We start from the raw sequence: 20,821 nt of genomic DNA, 5'->3' as shown, positions 1-20,821 counted from the left end.
TGACGAGAGGGCGTACAGGAGTGAGATATGCCAACTAGTGGAGTGGTGCCGCAGCAACAACCTGGCACTCAATGTCAGTAAGACAGAAGAGCTGATTGTGGGCTTCAGGAAGTGTAAGACAAAGGAACACGTACCAATCCTCACAGAGGGATCAGAAGTAGAGAGAGTGAGCAGCTTCAAGATCCCAGGTGTCAAGATCTCTGAGGATCTAACCTGGTCCCAACATATCGATGTAGTTATAAAGAAGGCAAGATAGCAGCTACACTTTATTAGGAGTTTGAAGAGATTTGGCATGACAACAAACACACTCCAAAACTTCTATAGTTGTACCGTGGAGAGCATACTGACAGGCTGCATCACTGTCTGGTATGGAGGGGCTACTGCACAGGGCCGAAAGAAGCTGCAGAAGGTTGTAAATCTAGTCAGCTGCATCTTGGGCACTAGCCGATAAAGTACCCAGGACGTCATTAGGAAGCAGTGTCTCAGAAAGGCGGCATTATTAAAGACCTCCAGCACCCAGGGCATGCACTTTTCTCACTCACTGTTACCATCCGGTAGGAGATACAGAAGCCTGAAGGCACACACTCAGCAACTGAGGAACAGCTTCTTCCCTTCTGCCATCCGATTCCTAAATGGACTTTGAAGCTTTGGACACTACCTCACTTTTTTAATATACAGTATTTCTGTTTTTGCACATATTTTTAATAATCTATTCAATATACATAATTGATTTACTTGTTTATTTATTACGTTTTATTTTATTTATTATTATTTTTCTCTCTCTGCTAGATTATGTATGGCATTGAACTGCTGCTGCTAAGTTAACAAATTTCACGTCATGTGCCAGTGATAATACACCTGATTCGTATTCTGAAATCCAACGAAACAAAAGGCAAATTAAAAAGCTATAAGAAGGGTAACGCTGAAATATGAGGGAAAACTAGCTAATAATATATAGCAGGACACCAAAAGTCTTTTCAGTTATATAAAGACTAAAAGGGAGGTTAAAGTTGATAGTGGACCACTGGAAAATGATGCTGTTGAGGTAGTAATGGGGCAGAAAGAAACGGCAGATAAACTTAATGAGTACTTTGCATCAGTCTTCACTGTGAACGACACTAAAAGTGTGCCAAAGGTCCGTGAATGTCCAAGAGCAGGAGTGAATGCCATTGTATTACAAAGGGGAAAAGTGCTAGGCAAACTCAAAGGTCTTAAGATGACAAGTCACCTGAACCAGGTAGACTACGTCCCAGAATCCTGAGAGGTTGCTGATGAGATAACAGATGCATAGATCACAATCTTTCAAGAATCACTTGATTACAGCACGGTCCTGGAGGACTGGAAGATTGCAAATGCCACTCCACTCTTTAAGAAGGGAAGAAGGTAAAAGAAAGGAAATTATAGGCCAGTTAGCCTAACCTCAGTGGCCAGGAAATTGTTGGAGTCCATTATTAAGGATGAAGTCTCAAGGTACTTGGAGACTAATGATAAAATAAGTCAAAGTCAGCATGGTTTCTGTAAAGGGAAATTTTGCCTGACAAATCTGTTGAGTTCTTCGAGGAAGTAACAAGCAGAGTGGACAAAGGAGAAACGGTGGATGTCAACAGTGGACTGGATTTGATAAGGTGCCATAAATGAGGCTGCTAAACAAGATAAAATCCTATGGCTTTACAGGAAAGCTACAGGCATGGATAGAGGAATGGCTGACAGGCAGGAGGCAATGAGTGGGAATAAAGGGGACCTTTTCTGGTTGGCTGCCAGTGACTAGCGATGTTCCTCAGGGGTCAGTATACGGTTGGACTTCTCACATTGTTTGTCAATGATTTAGATAATTAAATTTATACCATTTATTTCAAGGGGAATAGAAAATAAAAGCAAGCATATAATGCTGAGTCTTTATAAAGCACTAGTCAGAGTATTCTCAACAGTTTTGGGCCCCATATCTCAGAAAGGATGTGTTGTCATTGGAGAGAGTCCAGAAGAGGTTGACGAGGATGATTCCAGGAATGAAGGGGTTAACATATGCAGAGTGTTTGACAGCTTTGAGCCTGTATTCACTGGAATTTAGAAGAATGTGGAAGGATCTCATTGAAACCTACCAAATGTTGAAAGAACTAGATAGGGTGGATGTGGAGAGGACAACTCCTCTAGTTAGAGTATCCAGAACTACAGGGCACAGCCTCAAAATTGAGGAGCGACCTTTTAGAACAGGGGTAAGAGGGTTTTTTTTTAGCTAGAGAGTACTGAATCTGTGGAATGCTCTGCTCCAGACTGCAGTGGAGGCCAACTCCATAGGTATAGTGAAAGTGAAAGTTGATGGTTTCCTGATGGGTCAGGAAATCAAAGGATATGGCGAGAAGGCAGGTGTATGGGGTTGAGTGGGGTCCGGGGTCAGCCATGATGGAATGGTGGAGGAGATTCGCTGGGCTGATTCTGCTCCTGCTTCGTAAGGTCTTATTGCCTAAAAGTTAATTTGTAGATTGAGTCTGTGCTGAGGAAGGCAAATGCAATGTTCGTCTTCATCTCAAGAGGACTAGAAAATAAAAACAAGCATGTAATAAGGCCTCACATGGAGAGGGTTCAAAGGAGGTTCACGAAAATGATTCCAGGATTGAATGGCTTGTGATATGAAGAATGACTGATGGCTCTGGACCTGTATTCATTAGAATTCAGAAGAATGAGGAATGACCTCATTGAAACCTATTGAATGGTGAAAGACCTTGATAGAGTGGCTGTGGAGAGGATGTTTCCTATGGTGGGAGTGTCTAAAACCAGAAGACACATCCTCAGAATAGAGGAGTGCCTTTTTAGAATGGAGATGAAGATTAATTTATTTAGCCAGAGTGTGGTGAATCTGAAAAATTCTTCGCCACAGGCAACTGTGGAAGCCAAGCATTAATGTATATTTAAGGCAGAGGTTAATAGATTCTTGATTGGTCAGGGCATGAAGGGATACGGGGAAAAGGCAGGAGATTGGAGTTGAGAGGAAAATTGTTGAGCCATGATGAAATGGCAGAATCAATGGACCAAACAGCCTAATTCTGATCCTACATCTTATGATCTTGTGGTCTAAAAACATACCAGTTTACTAATAAAAGTATTCTATTTTCCCCACTGGTGTGAAGGGTTTCTTGAATTTCTCTTAACTTTTGGCAAGTAGGCTTTCAAAGAGGTGAGTTCGAAAGTGGCTGTGTTCATTGAACTCCTTGCTTTATCATTACTCACCCAGCTAAGTACCGTAGCGCCTGTTCAGCTGCATCCAAGGCTTGTCCATCCAAGAAATCTCTGAGGGCACTTCGGGACATCATTAAATAGCATTCACCTAATCCTAGAAAAGGAAAACTGCAAATTGGATGTGCTTTTACCCTTAAGAGAGGAATGAGGATCCTACTACATTTTATCTAATAAGATAAAACTTTGTATATTTTGCAGTGAATTTTGAAAAAAAAGATGACATTAATATTGGGTTGTCTACATTTTTTCTCTTGCCTTTCAAGTTGTACTTTTCTGTGAAGTTTTTCAGTAAATGAAGAGACTCCTGCCTCATTCTGAGTAACTATGAATCAGAGAAGTATCGCTCAGAAGAGTGCACATATTTCTTCCTTCTCCCCATCTCAGCCCAAAAGCTTTCAAAGTTCAAAGTAAATTTATTATCAAAGTATGTGACCATAAACAACCCTGAGAATCATTTTCCTATGGGCATACTCACTAAATCTATCATAGACCAATAACTATAATAAAATCAATGGAAGACTGCAAAATCTTGGATTCTCAACCAGAGTGCAGAAGATAACAAACTGTGCAAATACAAAAAGAGAGAAATAATAGTAATAATAAATAAGCAAGCAATAAATATCAAGAACGTGAGATGAAGAGTCCTACTTTTTGTAGGCTTTTCCATTAAAGGCCATTGCTGTTTCCATACCAGGCTGTGATGCAGCCAGTCAATATATTCTCCACTACACATCTATAGAAGTTTGTCAAATATGTAAATATCATGCTGAAATCTTCACTAACTCCTAAGGAAGTGGAGGCATTACTGTGCTTTGTAATTACACTTACGTGCTGGGAAGTTAAAGCCATTAGCTTTAACAATACTCAGGACTAATTCTTGGTAAAGAATTTGAAAGAAGCTTTCTTTTCAGCTCAAGTGCCAAAGTTTACTGTTCTGACTCAATTGCAAGAATTACCAGTGCAATCTCCCCATCCTCATACTTCCCGAGTCAGGATGTAGAGGGGCTGACTGCAGGCCTAAAACATCTCATCTTCCATTGTCACGGCTTCTGCTGGTGTGTTTCCCAAAACATTCCTGAACAAGACCTGATCATTAGCTCTGTCGGCTATAGAAGCTGTTTGTCTCTAACTCACAAGTCAGAAAGTGGATGTGGGCTGCGATTTTCCATTTCCTAAAGGATTGCACATTTTTTTTTGTCTTTTATGACCAAACTGCCAGGTGAGAACTTGTCAAAAGGCTGACTAAACATCAAATGCACAACCCTTACTGACCACCTTGTTACATTCAGACTGGTCAGCTGTAACAACCCCTTTAACAGATCTATGTTGACAGCTACCAATTCACCCAAGCTTGTCAATATTATGATTTGAGACTAATCCTTTCAGAGAATTCCAATCACTTTTTCTCCATTAATGTGAAACGAAGTTGCTTGCAATTATTTGATTTATCTCAGTTTTAAATAACACTCTAAAGTCAGCAATACTCTTAACCTCTGGCATCATTCTTATCACTAGGAAAGACTGAAAAACCATAATGGATCACTGAATTGTCCCATGCTTCTCTGGCTCAATTTCCTCCAGGCCTCAACATTTACTCATTTTCAAAGATGTGAAATCCCTTCATTCATTCACTTTTTAAAAACCATATTACTCCAATGAAATGTTTTGAACATGTTCATTCATATTCCTTCACATGTTGATGCTCAATCTACAACAGCCCAGATGGTACACACATACCCTTCTCCAGAGAGTCCTTCAGCTTTGCCCTGCCCCATGTCCATCCTCTAGACACACCTGCTCTGTTTTTTTATCCTTTCTATTATGCTATATAGCAAAGATAATATATATATCGGTGGCATCAATGGTTAGGAACATCAGACTTTTATAACATAAAACAACTCTTGAAAGCACAGATTTAAAATCTTTAAATTGTGATGGTTTGGACAGTTGCAGTGCTGTATATCATCATTTGACCTTGCACTGAAAAACATGTTAGTTGGAATGTTATGCTTTAAAAAAAAATCACAATACTGGTATCAATCTGTTTAACTTTATATGCTGGTTAGTGACACCAGTGAATTAGTCTTTGAAATTTTGATGAAAGTTCACTGAGAGTGGATTACAGCTCATAATAATAATTCTGCTCTGATTCAAGATTGTTTATTGTCATTCATCAATACACGAGTGTAAACGAGAATTAAATGATTGTTACTCCAGATATGATGCAGCGTAAAAAACAAAAAGCAAAAATATAAAAACAATCCTATAAAACACAGTGTACAAATAACTGTTGAGTGTGGCTGCATTGACCAATTATGCTATTTGCCATAATCAAGACTAAACTGCACATGTATATCATTTATGTCCTTTTGAACTTCTTAGGACATTTGTAGAACTCAAGAAACAGGTAATTCAGAACACAATTTTTAATTTCAGAACACTCATTAAAAAAGAAATTGGCCAATGTGCATTCCAAGATTGTTAAGAAGGAAAATTTTTGAAAACCTACCTTTGAGGGCTGGCACATAGTTTTCCGAATTTTGAACTATTTGTTTATACTCTGTGACTGCATCAGCATACTTGCCAATGATCTGTTTGATGGCTGCTATCTTGTAAATGTTGTAGACAGCATTTGGATTGAGTTCATTGGCTTTTGTGAAGGCTTTTAAAGCAGCTGTATAACCTCCTCGGCTGAGATAAGCCTCTCCTAAACATTCCCAGCAATTGGCATCTTTTGGGTCTGCTCTCAAAGCTGCTTGCAAGCTTAAAATAAAAATGGACGTTAACTTAGCTATAAACTTCAATATAATACAATAAATTTCAAGACAAAACTATCACTGTGCTTTCAAAGGCAACACGAGTGAATCTGCAGATGCTGGAAATAAATAAAAACACAAAATGCTGGCAGAACTCAGCAGGCCAGACAGCATCTATAGGAGGAGGTAGTGACGACATTTCGACTCGAAATGTCGTCACTACCTCCTCCCATAGATGCTGTCTGGCCTGCTGAGTTCTGCCAGCATTTTATGTTTTTATCACTGTGCTTGTCTGCTTGAAGTGATTTCCTTCTGGCTTCAATATTTCAATCCCTCAATTGTGTAGGGAATAATTTTACTGGGTAGGTTTTATGCCAAAAACAAATATTCCACATACAAGATCTGTAGAACTATTATCAATAATAATAATTTACTGTGTTTATGCAGCATTTTTCATACAATGTAGTTCGAAGTACTTTATAATGGGATAAAATGCAAACATGGAAAATAAAAACATAAAAAGATTAAACATAATAATATTAAAAACAATAGATTACTTAGTAAGTCAAAACATTTAAATTTAGATATTCATTTTTCCATCAAATGGTTTTAGAAGTCTAAATTCTGAAAGTAGTGTATGCAACAACCGTTTTTTTTAATGCCAAAGAGAAAAAGTATAATTTAACTACCTTAAACATTATTTCTGATCCTCCCAATAATTTCCTAATAACTGTCCAAAGCACAAAAGACCAAGCATTCAGCTGCTTTCATCTTCCACCGCTCATTTTCTTTTCACCAAGTGCACCGACTCTAGATCTGTGACGCTGCCCCTTCAAACCACAAAGCCCTAAACCCTCCATCATATTGACTCAAGAACTATTACACTGTCTTTTCACATTCCAAAACCACCTATCATACTGCTTCGAGATCCCTGCCTCTGAGTCTTCACACACTAAACGCCCCGCGCCCCCATCACACCAAATCGAGATCTGTGTCTCTGCGTCTTAGACCATAAGACACAGGAGCAGAATTATGTCAATCAGCCCATCGAGTCCGCTCCACCATTCCATTACAGCTGATCCCATCCGCCACTCAACCCCAATCACCTGTCTTTTCGCCATATCCTTTGGTGCTCTGACCGATCAGGAAACTAACTCCAAGATCTCTAACAGATTTGTCAGGCAAGATTTCCCATTACAGAAACCATGCTGACTTTTGACTTATTTTATCATTAGTCTCCAAGTACCCCAAAACCTCATCCTTAAAAATAGACTCCAACACTTTCCCAACTACTGAGGTATAATTTCCTTCTTTTGCCTTCCCCTCTTCATAAAGAGTGGAGTGACATTTGCAATTTTTCAGTCCTCCGGGACCATGCCAGAATCAAGTGATTCTTGAAAGATCATGACCAATGCATCTGTTATCTCTTCAGCAACCTCTCTCAGGACTCTTGGATGTAGTCTATCTGGTCCAGGTGACTTATCGACTTTAAGACCTTTGAGTTTGCCTATCATTCTTTTCTTTGTAATAGTAATGGCACTCACTCTTGCTCCCTAACACTCACAAACCTCTGATATACTGTTAGTGTCTTCCACAGTGAAGACTGATGCAAAATACCTATTAAGTTCTTCTGCCATTTCTTTGTCCCCCATTACTAACTCACCAGCACATTTCAGTGGTCCAATTATCAACTTTCACCCCTCTTTTATACTTAACATAACAGAAAAAAACTTTCAGTATACTGCTTTATTTTAAGGGCTAGTTTGCCCTCATAATTCAGCTTTTCCCTTCTTACAGCTTTTTTAGTTGCCTTTTGTTGGATTTTAGAATCTTCCCCATCATCCATCTTCCCACTCACTTTTGCTACCTTATATTCCCTTTCCTTAGATTTTAAGCAGTCCTGAACTTCCGTTGTTGACCACGATGGGCTAACCCTGCATTTGAGAACTTCTCCTTCTGTGGGAAATATCTATCCTGCGCTTTGTGAACTATTCCCAGAAACTTTAGCCACCTCTCCTCTGCCGTCATGCCCGCCAGTATCCCCCGCAATCCACCCAGGCAAGCTTTATTCCACTGTGATACTGATACATGTGATTTATGCTTCTCCCTCTCAAACTGCAGTATGAATTCAATCATATTACAATCACTGCCTCCTAAGAGTTCCTTTACATTAAGCTCCCTAATAAGATCTATATTATTACACAACACCCAGTCTAAGCTCACCTTTCCCCAAGTAAGTGCAAGCACCAACTGCTCAAAAACGCCATCTCCTAAGTATATAGCAAATTCCCTCTCCTGCAATCCGTCACCAACTTGATTTCCCAATTCCCTTACATATTGAAGTCCCCCATTACAATTGTGATATTACCCGTATTACATGCCTTTTCCAGCTCCCTTTGCAATCTCAACCCCACATCTTGGCTACTATTCAGATGTCTATATATGATTCCCATAATGATTTTCTTTACCCTTGCAGTTTCTTAACTCCACCCACAAAGGTTTAACATTCGCTGACACTATGTCATCTCTGTCCAAAGATGTAATCCCATCTCTTATCAGCAAAGCCAGACCACCGCCTATGACTTTCTGCCTGTCCTTTCAATAACAAGTATATCCTTTGATGTTAAGCTCCCAACTATGGTTTCCTTTCAGCCACGATTCAGTGATGCCCACAACGTCATACCAACCAATCTCTAATTGTGCCATGAGCTTGTTCAGCTTATTCCAAATGCTATGTGCATTTAAATGCAGTACCTTTCAGTGCTGCATTCTTTGCCCTTTTGAATTTTACCTGTGGTACAATTTAACTCTTTGCTCTGTCTGCATTTGTACCCAATCATTGGCTTGTCCTTCCTTACATTCATGTTACACCCATCATCTACTTGTAAACCTGCTGGCTCATCCTCAGCTCCATCAAACTGGTTCCTATTCCCCTGCCATATTAGTTTAAACCACTCCCAACAGCTCTTGTAAATATACCTGCAAGAATATTGGTCCCCCTCAGATTCAAGTACAACCTGTCTTCACACCCCAAAGCCCCAAGAACACCCCATCATTTACTTCCTTGCACCTTCTCAAATGAAACTGCTAATCAGTAGTGCTCAAATAACATCCCTTACTCTGCAATAGCTTGTGAATTCTGGTTGACTCTCAGGTAATAAAGTCCTCGTCTGAGCCAAGCCCATTTTGCGGTCCCAGCACTCGAATGATCAGTCACTATTCTCAGAACTGTAAGAGCGGTTTCCTGTAGGAAAAGACAATTTGAAATGTGTTTCAATGTTTGCTAATTAATACACATTAATTAACCAGAAGTTTGTCTTATTAAGCTTTGGAAAACTACTTAAGGCAAATTTAGAACATTACAAATTAAATTTTTGGCATATCACTCTGTGATTACCGATGACAGAATTTAATATTTACCTGGTTAGCAATTAACACAAACAGTAATGAAGTAAATACACATTGATTTGAAGTGATGTTTTCAGTGAGTTATACCAATTTTATATCCAACCCACTAGGCATCTATGGGCAGGACATATTTAATGACACTTAAAACAATTACAGTAAGATACAATTCAGGCACAGTGTCCTGATAGTACACAAAACAGTGCAGGCTAAAAGATCATTTGGACCAACAGAGTTCTCCTTTAACAAAGGAATAACTACTCTGTGATGTATGGAAGTGCCACCCTAAGAAGTAGTCTATAAGTAAACTGACACTTAATGAACCATAATTCTAATCTTGGCTTCAATGACAAATCTTTAAATGTTCTCAAAATACAAAATAAGGAGAATAAGTTTTGATACCATATCTTCAAGTTCAACACTAAGATCAACAGCTGCAGCGCCTGCTTCTTCATCACGGTTGTTGAGGTCGAAGGCTTTTTTATAGCAGCCTCGGGCTCTGCTTTTATCTTTGACTACGTCTTGATAGTAGTGGCCCAAATAGCGAAATATTTTTCCATTGTATGGGTCCAACTTAGCAGCCTGCAGTTGGAAAATAAAATCTTAAGTGAACAAGTAAGTTTCCTCAATCAGAAGTGAAACTCAAAACAAACTGAAATAAATACTTCACTCAGTTTACACGGACAACTGATCTTAGACACAACATGGTAACAGGCCCTTCTGGCCCATCAAGCCAGGACCACCCAATTACACTTATGTAACCAGTTAATCTACTAGCCCAATGTCTTTGGAAATCCGGGCATCCAGAGGAAACCCATGCAGCCACAGGGAGAACGTACAAACTCCTTTCATATATCAGCCGGAATTGAATCTGGGTTACTGGCACTGTCATAGCATTACACTAGGCACTACGCAACTACTGCTCAAATGGGACTGGCTTAGATGGGAATTGTGGTTTGCATTGACCAGTTGAGGAGAAAAGCCCATTTCAGTGCTGTATGACTCTACGCTTTCCATTTTATAGGATTTGTAGCATATTTGGGTACCGTTAAACACCTTAAAACAGAATCAAGGAAATGCCAGTACATTGATATATTGCTAGCGTGGCAGTCTACAATGTCAGATTTTCGAATATGCGTACTACTTGGAATGTTCTTACTTCAATGAAGATCTCAGACTGATTTTCCACCCTGCACACAGACTGGGTCTCCATCTGCTTTTGCAAAAAGCTGCTGAAGCAGACAACACCATCAAACACCTCACAGTGCTTTCACTGCTCTCTCCAAGTAGGCAGCGGAAGAGTTAAACGTAACACTAAAATACAAAACAATGACATGTCCCAAAAGAAATCACAATCTGGGCAGAAGGAATATCAGTGAAAAAAGACAGTTCCAATAATGGCTGCCTTAATCACATCCTCCCACCACCCCACCAATGATAGGGCTTCTCTTCTCCTCACCTACTACCCCATCAGCCTCCGCGTCCAGCACATAATTCACTGAAACTTCCGCCATCTCCAACAGGATCGCACCACCAAGCACATATTTCCTCCTCCCCCCCCCCCCCCCCCAACTTTCTGCTTTCCACTGGGATCGCTCACTAAGCGACCCCCTTGTCCATTCATCCCTCCCCACTGATCTCCCTCCTGGCACTTACCCTTGCAAGTGGAACAAGTGCACTGCCCCTACACCTCATCCCTCAGTACCATTCAGGGCTCCAAACAGTCCTTCCAGGTGAGACGACAACTCACCTGCGAATCTGTTGGGGTCATTTACTGTGTTTGGCACTCTCGGTGTGATCTCTAGTATAATTGGTGAGATCCGACATAGGACGGGAACTGCTTCACTGAGCACTTGCACGCTGTCTGCCAGAAAAAGCAGGATCTACGAGTCTGTGGTGGTCAGTGCTATCATGTTTACTGCTGTGCGCTGGGGCAGCAGGCTGAGGGTAGCAGACACCAACAGAATCAACAAACTCATTCGTAAGGCCAGTGATGTTGTGGGAGTGGAACTGGACTCTCTGACGGTGGTGTCTGAAAGGGGATGCTGTCCAAGTTGCATGCCATCTTGGACAATGTCTCCCATCCACTCCATAATGTACTGGTTAGGCACAGGAGTACATTCAGCCAAAGACTCATTCCACCAAGATGCAACACTGAGCATCATAGGAAGTCATTCCTGCCTGTGGCCATCAAACTTTACAACTCCTCCCTCGGAGTGTCAGACACCCTGAGCCAATAGGCTGGTCCTGGACTTCTTTCCACTTGGAATAATTTTACTTATTATTTAATTATTTATGGTTTTATATTGCTATATTTCTACACTATACTTGGTTGGTGCGACTGTAACGAAACCCAATTTCCCTCGGGATCAATAAAGTATGTCTGTCTGTCTGAGCACCTGTATATGGTATGCAAGGGCTAGATTCTGTAATTTCATTTAAAGAACAGTAAATAAGCAGAACCCTATGAAAATATGAAAGTTCTAAGAGTAATGTTAATCATCTTCTCACAAACCTTTAATAAATGTGTAGCAGTTTTAGTTTTATCTTTTCTCGTCTCCTCTCCCATGAACCAGAAAGTCAGTCCAAGGTAGAAGTAATAATCTCCACAGTCTGCTTTGATTTTCAGAGCTTTCCGGAAACTGTAAGGATACATGTTCAATTGTTATCTGACTTTTTCTTCTAAAGAGGAAGTAACTAGGTTGATAGAAAAGGCAAAGACTTATGTTATAGGAAAGAACAATGACATTGTAAAATCTCTGGGCAATTTTGTTAAGCAGTTCATTTCACTTCCTCTAGCCTCCAGGTCAAACTGCAACAGAAGGATCAGACCAACCATTCTGGTGGCAGCATTATGTCAGGAAGTCAGCTTTGTCTTGCCTCGAATTACAAGTTGCTGGTGTTTTATTGCACAAAAGCAAACCTTTTATTTATTATTGGAACTATATTATTTTTAACTGAATTTAGACCAAAAGACAATAAGACCATTGTAAACACCGGTATTACCAGGCAGCGTCGCCAGAGGCAAGGAAGAAGAGCTGGCATCTTGGTTCGGTTAAGACGGCACGCAAATCAGCTGCCGCTCCCTAGCATACTCCTGGCCAATGTACAGTCCCTGGACTACAAATTGTGTGAGCAGAGATTCAGAATCTCCTACCAACGGGAAACAAAGCAATGGAACATCTTATGCTTTATCGAAACCTGGTTATCGGAGGAAGTACCAGAGCAAGCCATCGAACCAGTTGGGTTCTCTGTGCTCTGAGTAGACAGGTCTAAAGATCTTTCTGGGAAAAGTAAAGGCAGGAGAGTATGTTTCATAATGAAAAATGCTTGGTGCGACCCAGGTAGTGCACAGACTTTCAAATCCTTTTACTCCCCGGATCTGGAGTACCTTTTGCTGCTATGCAGACCTTTCTGGCTGCTAAGAGAATTCACGTCTGTTATTATTACAGCTGTGTACATCCCACCAGAGGGCGATACCAACCTGGCTCTCAATGAGCTTTGTGAAACCATCAATATCCATGAAACCACACACACACAGGCTGCTTTCGTCATCACTGGAGACTTTAACCAAGCATCACTGACCAAAGTTTGCCTGAGCTTCTGCCAACACATCAAGGTGAGCACACGGGCAGGAAGCATATTCGACCACTGCTACTCTCCCTTCTGCAACGCTTACAAAGCACTTCTCCGCCCTCCATTTGGAAAGGCTGACATTTCCTCCATCTTGTTCCTGCCCACCTGCAGGCAGAAATTTAAGCAGGAAGCAGCAATAGTGAAAACTATCCCATGCTGGTCCAACCAATCAGACTCAATGTTATAAGACTGTTTTGATAGCATCACCTGGGAGGTACTTCGAGCTGAGAACATCTCCGAATACATAGAAGCGGTCACAAGCTTCATTCGGAGGTGCATTGAAGACATTGTTCCCCAAATATCTGTCCGGCTTTGCCTCCAGAGACCAACGGGAGCTCAAGAGGTGCCATTATGATTTACATAGAGCCATCAAGGTGGCAAAACTGCAGCACAGTCAAAATCCAGCCACAACTCCACAACAATGACACACACAGCACCTGGCAAGGACCGCACACCATCACAGACTTCAAGAGGAAACGCAGCAGTACAGCCAACATTGCCTTCTTGCTCCTGGACAAGCTAAATGGTTTTTTTTAAATGCTCAATTGGAGGTTGTTAGGACTGAACATCCAAGGAAAGCCGCCAATGAGACCTGCACCTTGGTCACTTCTGAGGCTGAGGTACGTAGAACATTCCAGCATGTCAACAGCTGCAGGGCAGCAAGGCTGGAGGCATCCCAGGGCACGTCCTCCAAGTGTGTGTGGAACAGCTGGCTGGTGTGTTTACAGACATTTTCAATCTCTCCCTCTCCCAGTGTGTAGTGCCCTGCTGTTTCAAATCATCCATCATTGTCCCTGTACCTAAGAAACCCAAAGTTGCATGTCTGAATAATTGGCACCCTGTCACACTCACCTCAATTATAAGCAAATGCTTTGAGAGGCTGGTTAAAGACTACATCTGCAGCATGCTACCACCCACACTGGACCCCCTACAATTTGCCTACCAATGGAACCGATCTACCAGTGACATAATAGCCACAGCACTACACACCACCCTCACTCAGCTGGAGGGATGCATATGTTAGAATGCTGTTCCTGGACTACAGTTCAGCAGTCAACACCAAAATTCTCTCCAGACTTGACAGAAAACTCAGAGACTTCGGCCTGCACACTGCCCTGTGCAGCTGAATCCTGGATTTCCTATTGGATCACCGAGAGGTGGTAAGAATGGTCACCCTCACTCTGTTCCTCTGACTCTCAACACAGATGCCACCCAGGGTTGTGTCCTGAGTCCCCTCCTCTACTCCCTTTACACCCAGGACTGTGCTGCCACACACAGCTCCAATCTGTTGATCAAATTCGCAGATCACATGACTTTGATTGGACTTATTTCTAATGGTAATGAGACAGCCTCAGTACACACATCACCAATGATCTCACCTGGGCTGTACACACCAGCTTTGTGGCAGAAAAAGCACAACAGTGTCTCTTCCACCTCAGGTGACTGAAGAAGTTCAGTGTGAGCCCCCAAATCCTCAAGACCTTCTACAGGGGCACCACCGAGAGCATCCTGACTGGCTGTATCACCACCTGGTACGGAAACCGCACCAACCTTGATCACTGGGCACTACAGAGAGTGGTACGGGCTGCCCAGCGCATCTGTGGATGTGAACTTCCCATCACTGAGGATATTTACAGCAGCAGACGCAGACAGGCAGCATGAAAGATCATTGGGAGCACTAGTCACCTGAACCATACGCTGTTTCAGCTGCTTCCATAGCATTAAAGCCAGGACCGGCAAGTTACAGGATAGCTTCTTCCTACAAGCCTAGACTTTTAAATTCTCATGTCTCGACATTGCAATGGAGTCATTACGTAAAAATTCTTACTCCCTTACACTGTGGGATGTTTTGAAGATTAAAACAAATTCTAAATTCTTACTTTAATAGTTGCAAATAGAATTTCCAAACAGGATTTTTCAATGTCTTAGTTTAAACTATTGTTAGTAATCAATCATAATCTCCCTTGTAACTGACACACACATTATTTTGAACTTGAGGTAACAAGTGAGGGATGTCCTATTGCTGAATGGCCTAATTCTGCCCCTGTATCTTTTGGTCTTATTCTCTTATCACAGGAAGTTACAGCTAACCAATTATCTCCTCCTAGTGGCCAAAGAACTACTCCAAAGTGCTTGCTGACTATCAAGAAGTACTATCTCTGGACATAATCTTCAACAGCTCAAACTAACTGCAAGGAGCAGCAATGACCAGATGGAACTATTTGAACCTTAAAAAGCCTTTACCTACATCAACCAAGATGAATGGCAGATAATCTCTATAATGGTAGCCTTTCAGAAAATTACCTGTATTCTGTATTTGTTGCATGAAAGCTATACAAATATCAACAGATCCAACAAAGACCTGATCCCACAGCACAATGGGGTCAAGCAAGATTTTTTCATTGCAAAAACTCCTGAATATTCTTTTGCTGGAATGAAATAGCACTAGAGTGCAAATGGGGAATTGTTTAGCCTCCAACTTCTCTGCTCCACGAGTCTTCGAGGTGCAGCTGATGGGATCAAAGAGTAATTCTGATGTTGCTGACACACCAGAGGATGCTGTGTTAATTATACACTGTTTTCTGAACATGCTGGACGTTGTTCTCGAAATTGCTAGACCAAGGTTCAAGTAAAGAACCGCCTGATGAGACAATGTCCTAACGCAGGTTCTTAGAAGTAAACGGGAACTATCCAAGCTAAGCAGGTTCTTAGATCAATGATTCTCTAAATGATCAATTACCTTACAAGCACCTTATGGTACTATTGCTGGGCAAATAAAGAAGAAATTGCACAACTGCCTAACAAGTTTACGCGACTACATGTGTATAAAAGAGCCATGCTAGTACAAGTAATTGGAGACCCCTGTGTAGACTCCAAGAGAGTGCTGAAGGAAGATTCTTCCTAGTAGCAAGCTACTAATAAAAAAAAGCTGTTGCTTTATCTTCCGAAGAACTATGTGTTCTTGCATCGGGTAACGGGTAGTACTTAGAAGTAAGGTTTAACACAGCGTATCAATGACAGGTAGATTTGGAAGCCCCTGTTCCAGCAGCCTCCTGGAACCTCAAATTAAACAACCATGACGAGACTTTGAAGAATATGGACCAGTTTCCATACACTGCGAGTCATCTTACACATAAAACAAACATAAATGATGTAATTCACCATTCTCTCCAATGAAGCAAAGCGGCTTAACATTTGTCACGAAGAAGTGTAGAAACATAGAAAACCTACAGCACAATACAGGCCTTCAGCCCACAAAGTTGTGCCGAACATGACTCTACCTTAGAAATTACTAGGCTTACCTATAGCCCTTTATTTTTCTAAGCTCCATGTACTTATCCAAAAGTCTCTTAGAAGACCCTATTGTATCTGCCTCCACCACTATTGCCAGCAACAAACTTACCCCTGACATCTCCTCTGTACCTACTCCCCAGCACCTTAAGCCGGTGTCCTGTTGTGGCAACCATTTCAGCCCTGGGAAAAAGCCTCTGACTATCGACACAATCAATGCCTCTCATCATCTTATACACCTCTATCAGGTCACCTCTCATCCTCCATCGCTCCAAGGAAAAAAGGCAGAGTTCACTCAACCTATTCTCATAAGGCATGCTCCCCAATCCAGGCAACATCCTTGTAAATCTCCTCTGCACCCTTTCTATGGCTTCCACATCCTTCCTGTAGTGAGGTGACCAGAACTGAGCACAATACTCCAAATGGTATCCGACCAGGGTCCTATACAGCTGCAACATTACCTCTCAGCTCCTAAATTCAATTGCACGATTGATGAAGGCCAATACACCATATGCCTTCTTAACCACACAGTCAACATGCACAGCTACTTTAAGCGTCCTATGGACTCGGACCCCAAGATCCCTCTGATCCTCCACACTGCCAAGAGTCTTACTGTCAATACAATACTCTGTCATCATACTTGACTTACCAAAATAAACTACTTCATACTTATCTGGGTTGAACTCCATCTGCCACTTCTCAGCCCAGTTTTGCATCCTATTGATGTCCCGCTATAACCTCTGACAGCCCTCCACACTATCCACAACACTTCCAACCTTTGTGTCATTAGCAAACTTACTAACCCATCCCTCCATTTCCTCATCCAGGTCATTTATAAAAATCACAAAGAGAAGGGGTCCCAGAACAGATCTGTGAGGCACACCACTGGTCACCGACCTCCACGCAGAATATGACCCATCTACAACCACTCTTTGCCTTCTGGATCCACAAAGCAATGTCCCCTTGGATCCCATGCCTCCTTACTTTTTTCAATAAGCCTTGCATGGGGTAACTTATCAAATGCCTTGCTGAAATCCATATACAAATCTAGTCACATCCTCACATCCTCAAAAAATTCAATCAGGCTCGTAAGGCATGGCCTGCCCTTGACAAAGCCATGCTTACTATTCCTAATCATATTATACCTCTCCAAATGTTCATAAATCCTGTCTCTCAGGATCTTCTCCATCAACTTACCAACCACTGAGGTAAGACTCACTGGTCTATAATTTCCTGGGCTATCTCTACTCCCTTTCTTAAATAAAGGAGCAATATCCGCAACCTTCCAATCCTCCAGAACCTCTCCCGTCCCCATTGATGATGCAAAGGTTATCACCAGAGGCTCAGCAATCTCCTCCCTCACCTCCCACAAGTAGCCTGGGGTACATCTCATCCGGTCCCGGTGACTTATCCAACTTGATGCTTTCCAATAGCTCCAGCACATCCTCTTTCTTAATATCTACATGCTCAAGCTTTTCAGTCTGCTGCAAATCATCACTACAATCACCAAGATTCTTTTCCATAGTGAATACTGAAGTATTCATTAAATACCTCTGCTATTTCCTCTGGTTCCGTACACACTTTCCCACTGTCACACTTGATAGGTCCTATTCTTTCATGTCTTATCCTCTTGCTCTTCACATACTTGTAGAATGCCTTGGAGTTTTCCTTAATCCTGCCCACCAAGGCCTTCTCATGGCTCCTTCTGGCTCTCCTAATTTCCTTCTTAAGCTCCTTCCTGTTGGCCTTATAATCTTCTAGATCTCTTACATTACCTAGCTCTCTGAACCTTTTGTAAGCTTTTCTTTTCTTCTTGACTAGATTTATTACAGCCTTTGTACACCATGGTTCCTGTACCCTACCATAACATCCCTGTCTCATTGGAAAGCACCTATGCAGAACATATTTCTTCTGTACTTTTCCCGGAGAACATTGGTTTCCAATTTAAGCTTCCAATTTCTTCTTGATAGCCTCATAATTCCCCTTACTCCAATTAATGCTTTTCTAATTTGTCTGTTCCGATCTCTCTCTAATGCTATTGTAAAGGAGACAGTGTAGCGATATGCTACACACAGAGCTAGAAATAACGACACGCAGTCTGTAAGTTGCATTAGCCGCTGAAACGTCTGTGCGGCATTCTTCAGGCCGAACGGCATTCAGAGGAATTCGAACAGGCCAAACGGGGTGATGAGTGCTGTTTTGGGGATGGCTTCAGGGTGTACTGGGATTTGATGGTATCCCCGGACGAGGTCTACTTTGGAAAAGATGCTTGCCTCGGACAGGTTTGCTGCAAAGTCCTGTCTGTGCGGCACAGGGTAGCGGTCAGGAGTTGTAGCCTCATTCAGTCTGCGGTAGTCGCTGCATGGTCTCCAGCTCCTGGCTGCTTTGGGCACTATGTGCAGGGGGGAGGCCCATGGGCTGTCGGACCGCCGTATGATCCCCAATTCCTCCATCCTCTTGAACTCCTCCTTCGCCAGGCGGAGCTTTTCCGGGGGGAGCCTTCGTGCGCGGGTGTGGAGGGGTGGTCCCTGGGTCAGGATGTGGTGCTGTACCCCGTGTCTGGGCATGGCTGCCGTGAACTGCGGTGCCAGAATCGATGGAAAGTCCACCAGGATTCTGGTGAATTTGTTGTCCAACAGCGTGATGGAGTCCAGGTGTGAGGCCGGCAACTTGACTTCACCCAGGAAGAACGTCTGGAAAGTCTCGGCATGTACCAGTCTTTTTCCTTGCAAGTCAACCAGCAGGCTGTGAGCTCACAAGAAGTCCACCCCCAGGAGTGGTTGGGCCACGGTGGCCAGTGTGAAGTCCCACTTGAACCAGCTGGCACTGAACTGCAGCTGCACTGTGCAGGTGCCGTAGGTCCGTATCGTGCTGCTGTTTGCGGCCCTCAGGGTGAGTCTTGGCTTCCTGTTGCGGGTGTCATACCCCGTTGGGGGTAAGACGCTGATTCCTGCTCCGGTGTCGACTAAGAAGAAGCGTCCCGACTGTTTGTCCCAGACGTACAAGAGGCTGTCCTGGTGGCAAGCTGTCATAGCCATTAGCGGCAGCTGGCCCTGGAGTTTCCCAGGAACTTTCAGGGCGGGTGACAATGTCAGGCTTCTGTGCCCCACCGCTGGTGGTAGAAACACAACTGTTCATTGGCCTCCTCACTCCTGCTTCTGGGTTGTGTGTGCTCCGTTGCTGGGCCTGGTCTGGCCTGCTGTTGGGCGCGTGGCCTAGTAATCTGACCGACGGATGCCCCGCTCCCCCTCTTGGCTTTCCACAGCACGTCTGCCCGGGCCACCACCTTCCGGGGGTCACTGAAATCTGCGTCGGCCAGCAGCAGATGTATGTCCTCGGGCAGTTGCTCTAGGAACACCTGCTCAAACATGAGGCAGGGCTTGTGTCCTTCAGACAGGGCCAGCATCTTGTTCATTAATGCTGATGGCGGCCTATCTCCCAAACCATCCAGGTGCAGCAAGCGGGCACCCCGCTCACGCCGTGAGAGGCCAAAGGTCCCTATGAGCAGCGCTTTGAATGTTGCATATTTGTTCTTCCGGGGGTGACTGTATGAAATCCTTAACCTGGGCAGCTGTCTCCTGGTCAAGGGAGCTCACCACGTAATAGTGACTCGTGGAATCAGAGGATATCTGCCGAATCTGGAACTGGGCTTCTGCTTGGTCAAACCACACGCGTGGTCGCAGCATCCAGAAAGTTGACAGTTTTAGCGAAACTGCGTGAACAGATGAAGAGTCGATCATCTTTGGTCCAAATCCTGTTTGGACTGTCAGGGTCACCAATGTAGCAATGTGCTACACACAGAGCTAGAAATAACGACACGCAGTCTGTAAGTTGCACTCGAGACTGGTTTATTCAAACTTTGCGACACTGGCTTTTACGCAGTTCCGTTCCTGCCCTCTCCGGGCGGAAATGACGTCAGAGGTGCATTACAAAAGTCTCTTCCCTCACGTGGGCTTTCTCTCCTTGCTGGTGAAGAAGGTGGCCCAGCGACCATTTTGGGGCTGGCCTCTCTGCCGACGCACGTGCCATTTTGTGAGCCGATTCACCTGCACAGAAAGTGGGTCGCCACAATAGAATTATGATCACTATCTCCAAAATGCTCTCCCACTGAAGGATCTGACACCTGACCAGGTTCATTTCCCAATAGCAAATCAAGTACAGCCTCTCCTCTTGTAGGCTTATCTACATATTCTGAGGAGTCCCCATCACTATTGCCTTCCTCTTCCTTTCCTTACTCTTCTGAGCCACAGGGCCCGACTCTGTGCCAGAGGCACGGCCACTGTTGCTTCCCCCAGGTAAGCTGTCTCCCCACCCCCCCCCCCCCCCCAACAGTCCTCAAACAGGAGTACTCATTGTCAAGGGGTACAGCCAGAGGGGTACTCTCTAGTACCTAACTCTTCCCCTTCCCTCTCCTGACTGTTACCCACTTGTCTGTCTCCCGTTGCCCCGGTTTGTCCACCTGCCTATAACTCCTCTCTATCATCTCCTCGCTCTCCCTG

At 43.2% G+C, this 20,821-nt stretch overlaps 1 protein-coding gene across 1 annotated transcript in view; it reads right to left on the bottom strand.

The window, feature by feature from the left end:
* skic3 (SKI3 subunit of superkiller complex) overlaps positions 1-20,821 on the bottom strand; it is a 183,377-nt gene that overhangs the window by 93,197 nt on the left and 69,359 nt on the right. Inside the window, exons 14-18 of the mRNA XM_073066275.1 lie at positions 11,911-12,037; positions 9,798-9,977; positions 9,110-9,234; positions 5,744-5,997; positions 3,226-3,328 (exon numbers count right to left, since the gene is read on the bottom strand). Of these exons, the coding sequence (XP_072922376.1) occupies positions 3,226-3,328; positions 5,744-5,997; positions 9,110-9,234; positions 9,798-9,977; positions 11,911-12,037 (789 nt within the window). The remainder of the gene's footprint in view (positions 1-3,225; positions 3,329-5,743; positions 5,998-9,109; positions 9,235-9,797; positions 9,978-11,910; positions 12,038-20,821) is intronic.

Source organism: Hemitrygon akajei, chromosome 2 (genome assembly GCF_048418815.1).
Source record: "Hemitrygon akajei chromosome 2, sHemAka1.3, whole genome shotgun sequence".
In the NCBI taxonomy this organism is placed as follows: Eukaryota; Metazoa; Chordata; class Chondrichthyes; order Myliobatiformes; family Dasyatidae; genus Hemitrygon; species Hemitrygon akajei.
Note: the sequence above shows the minus strand (reverse complement) of the source record. Positions and strands in the feature narration are given on the sequence as shown.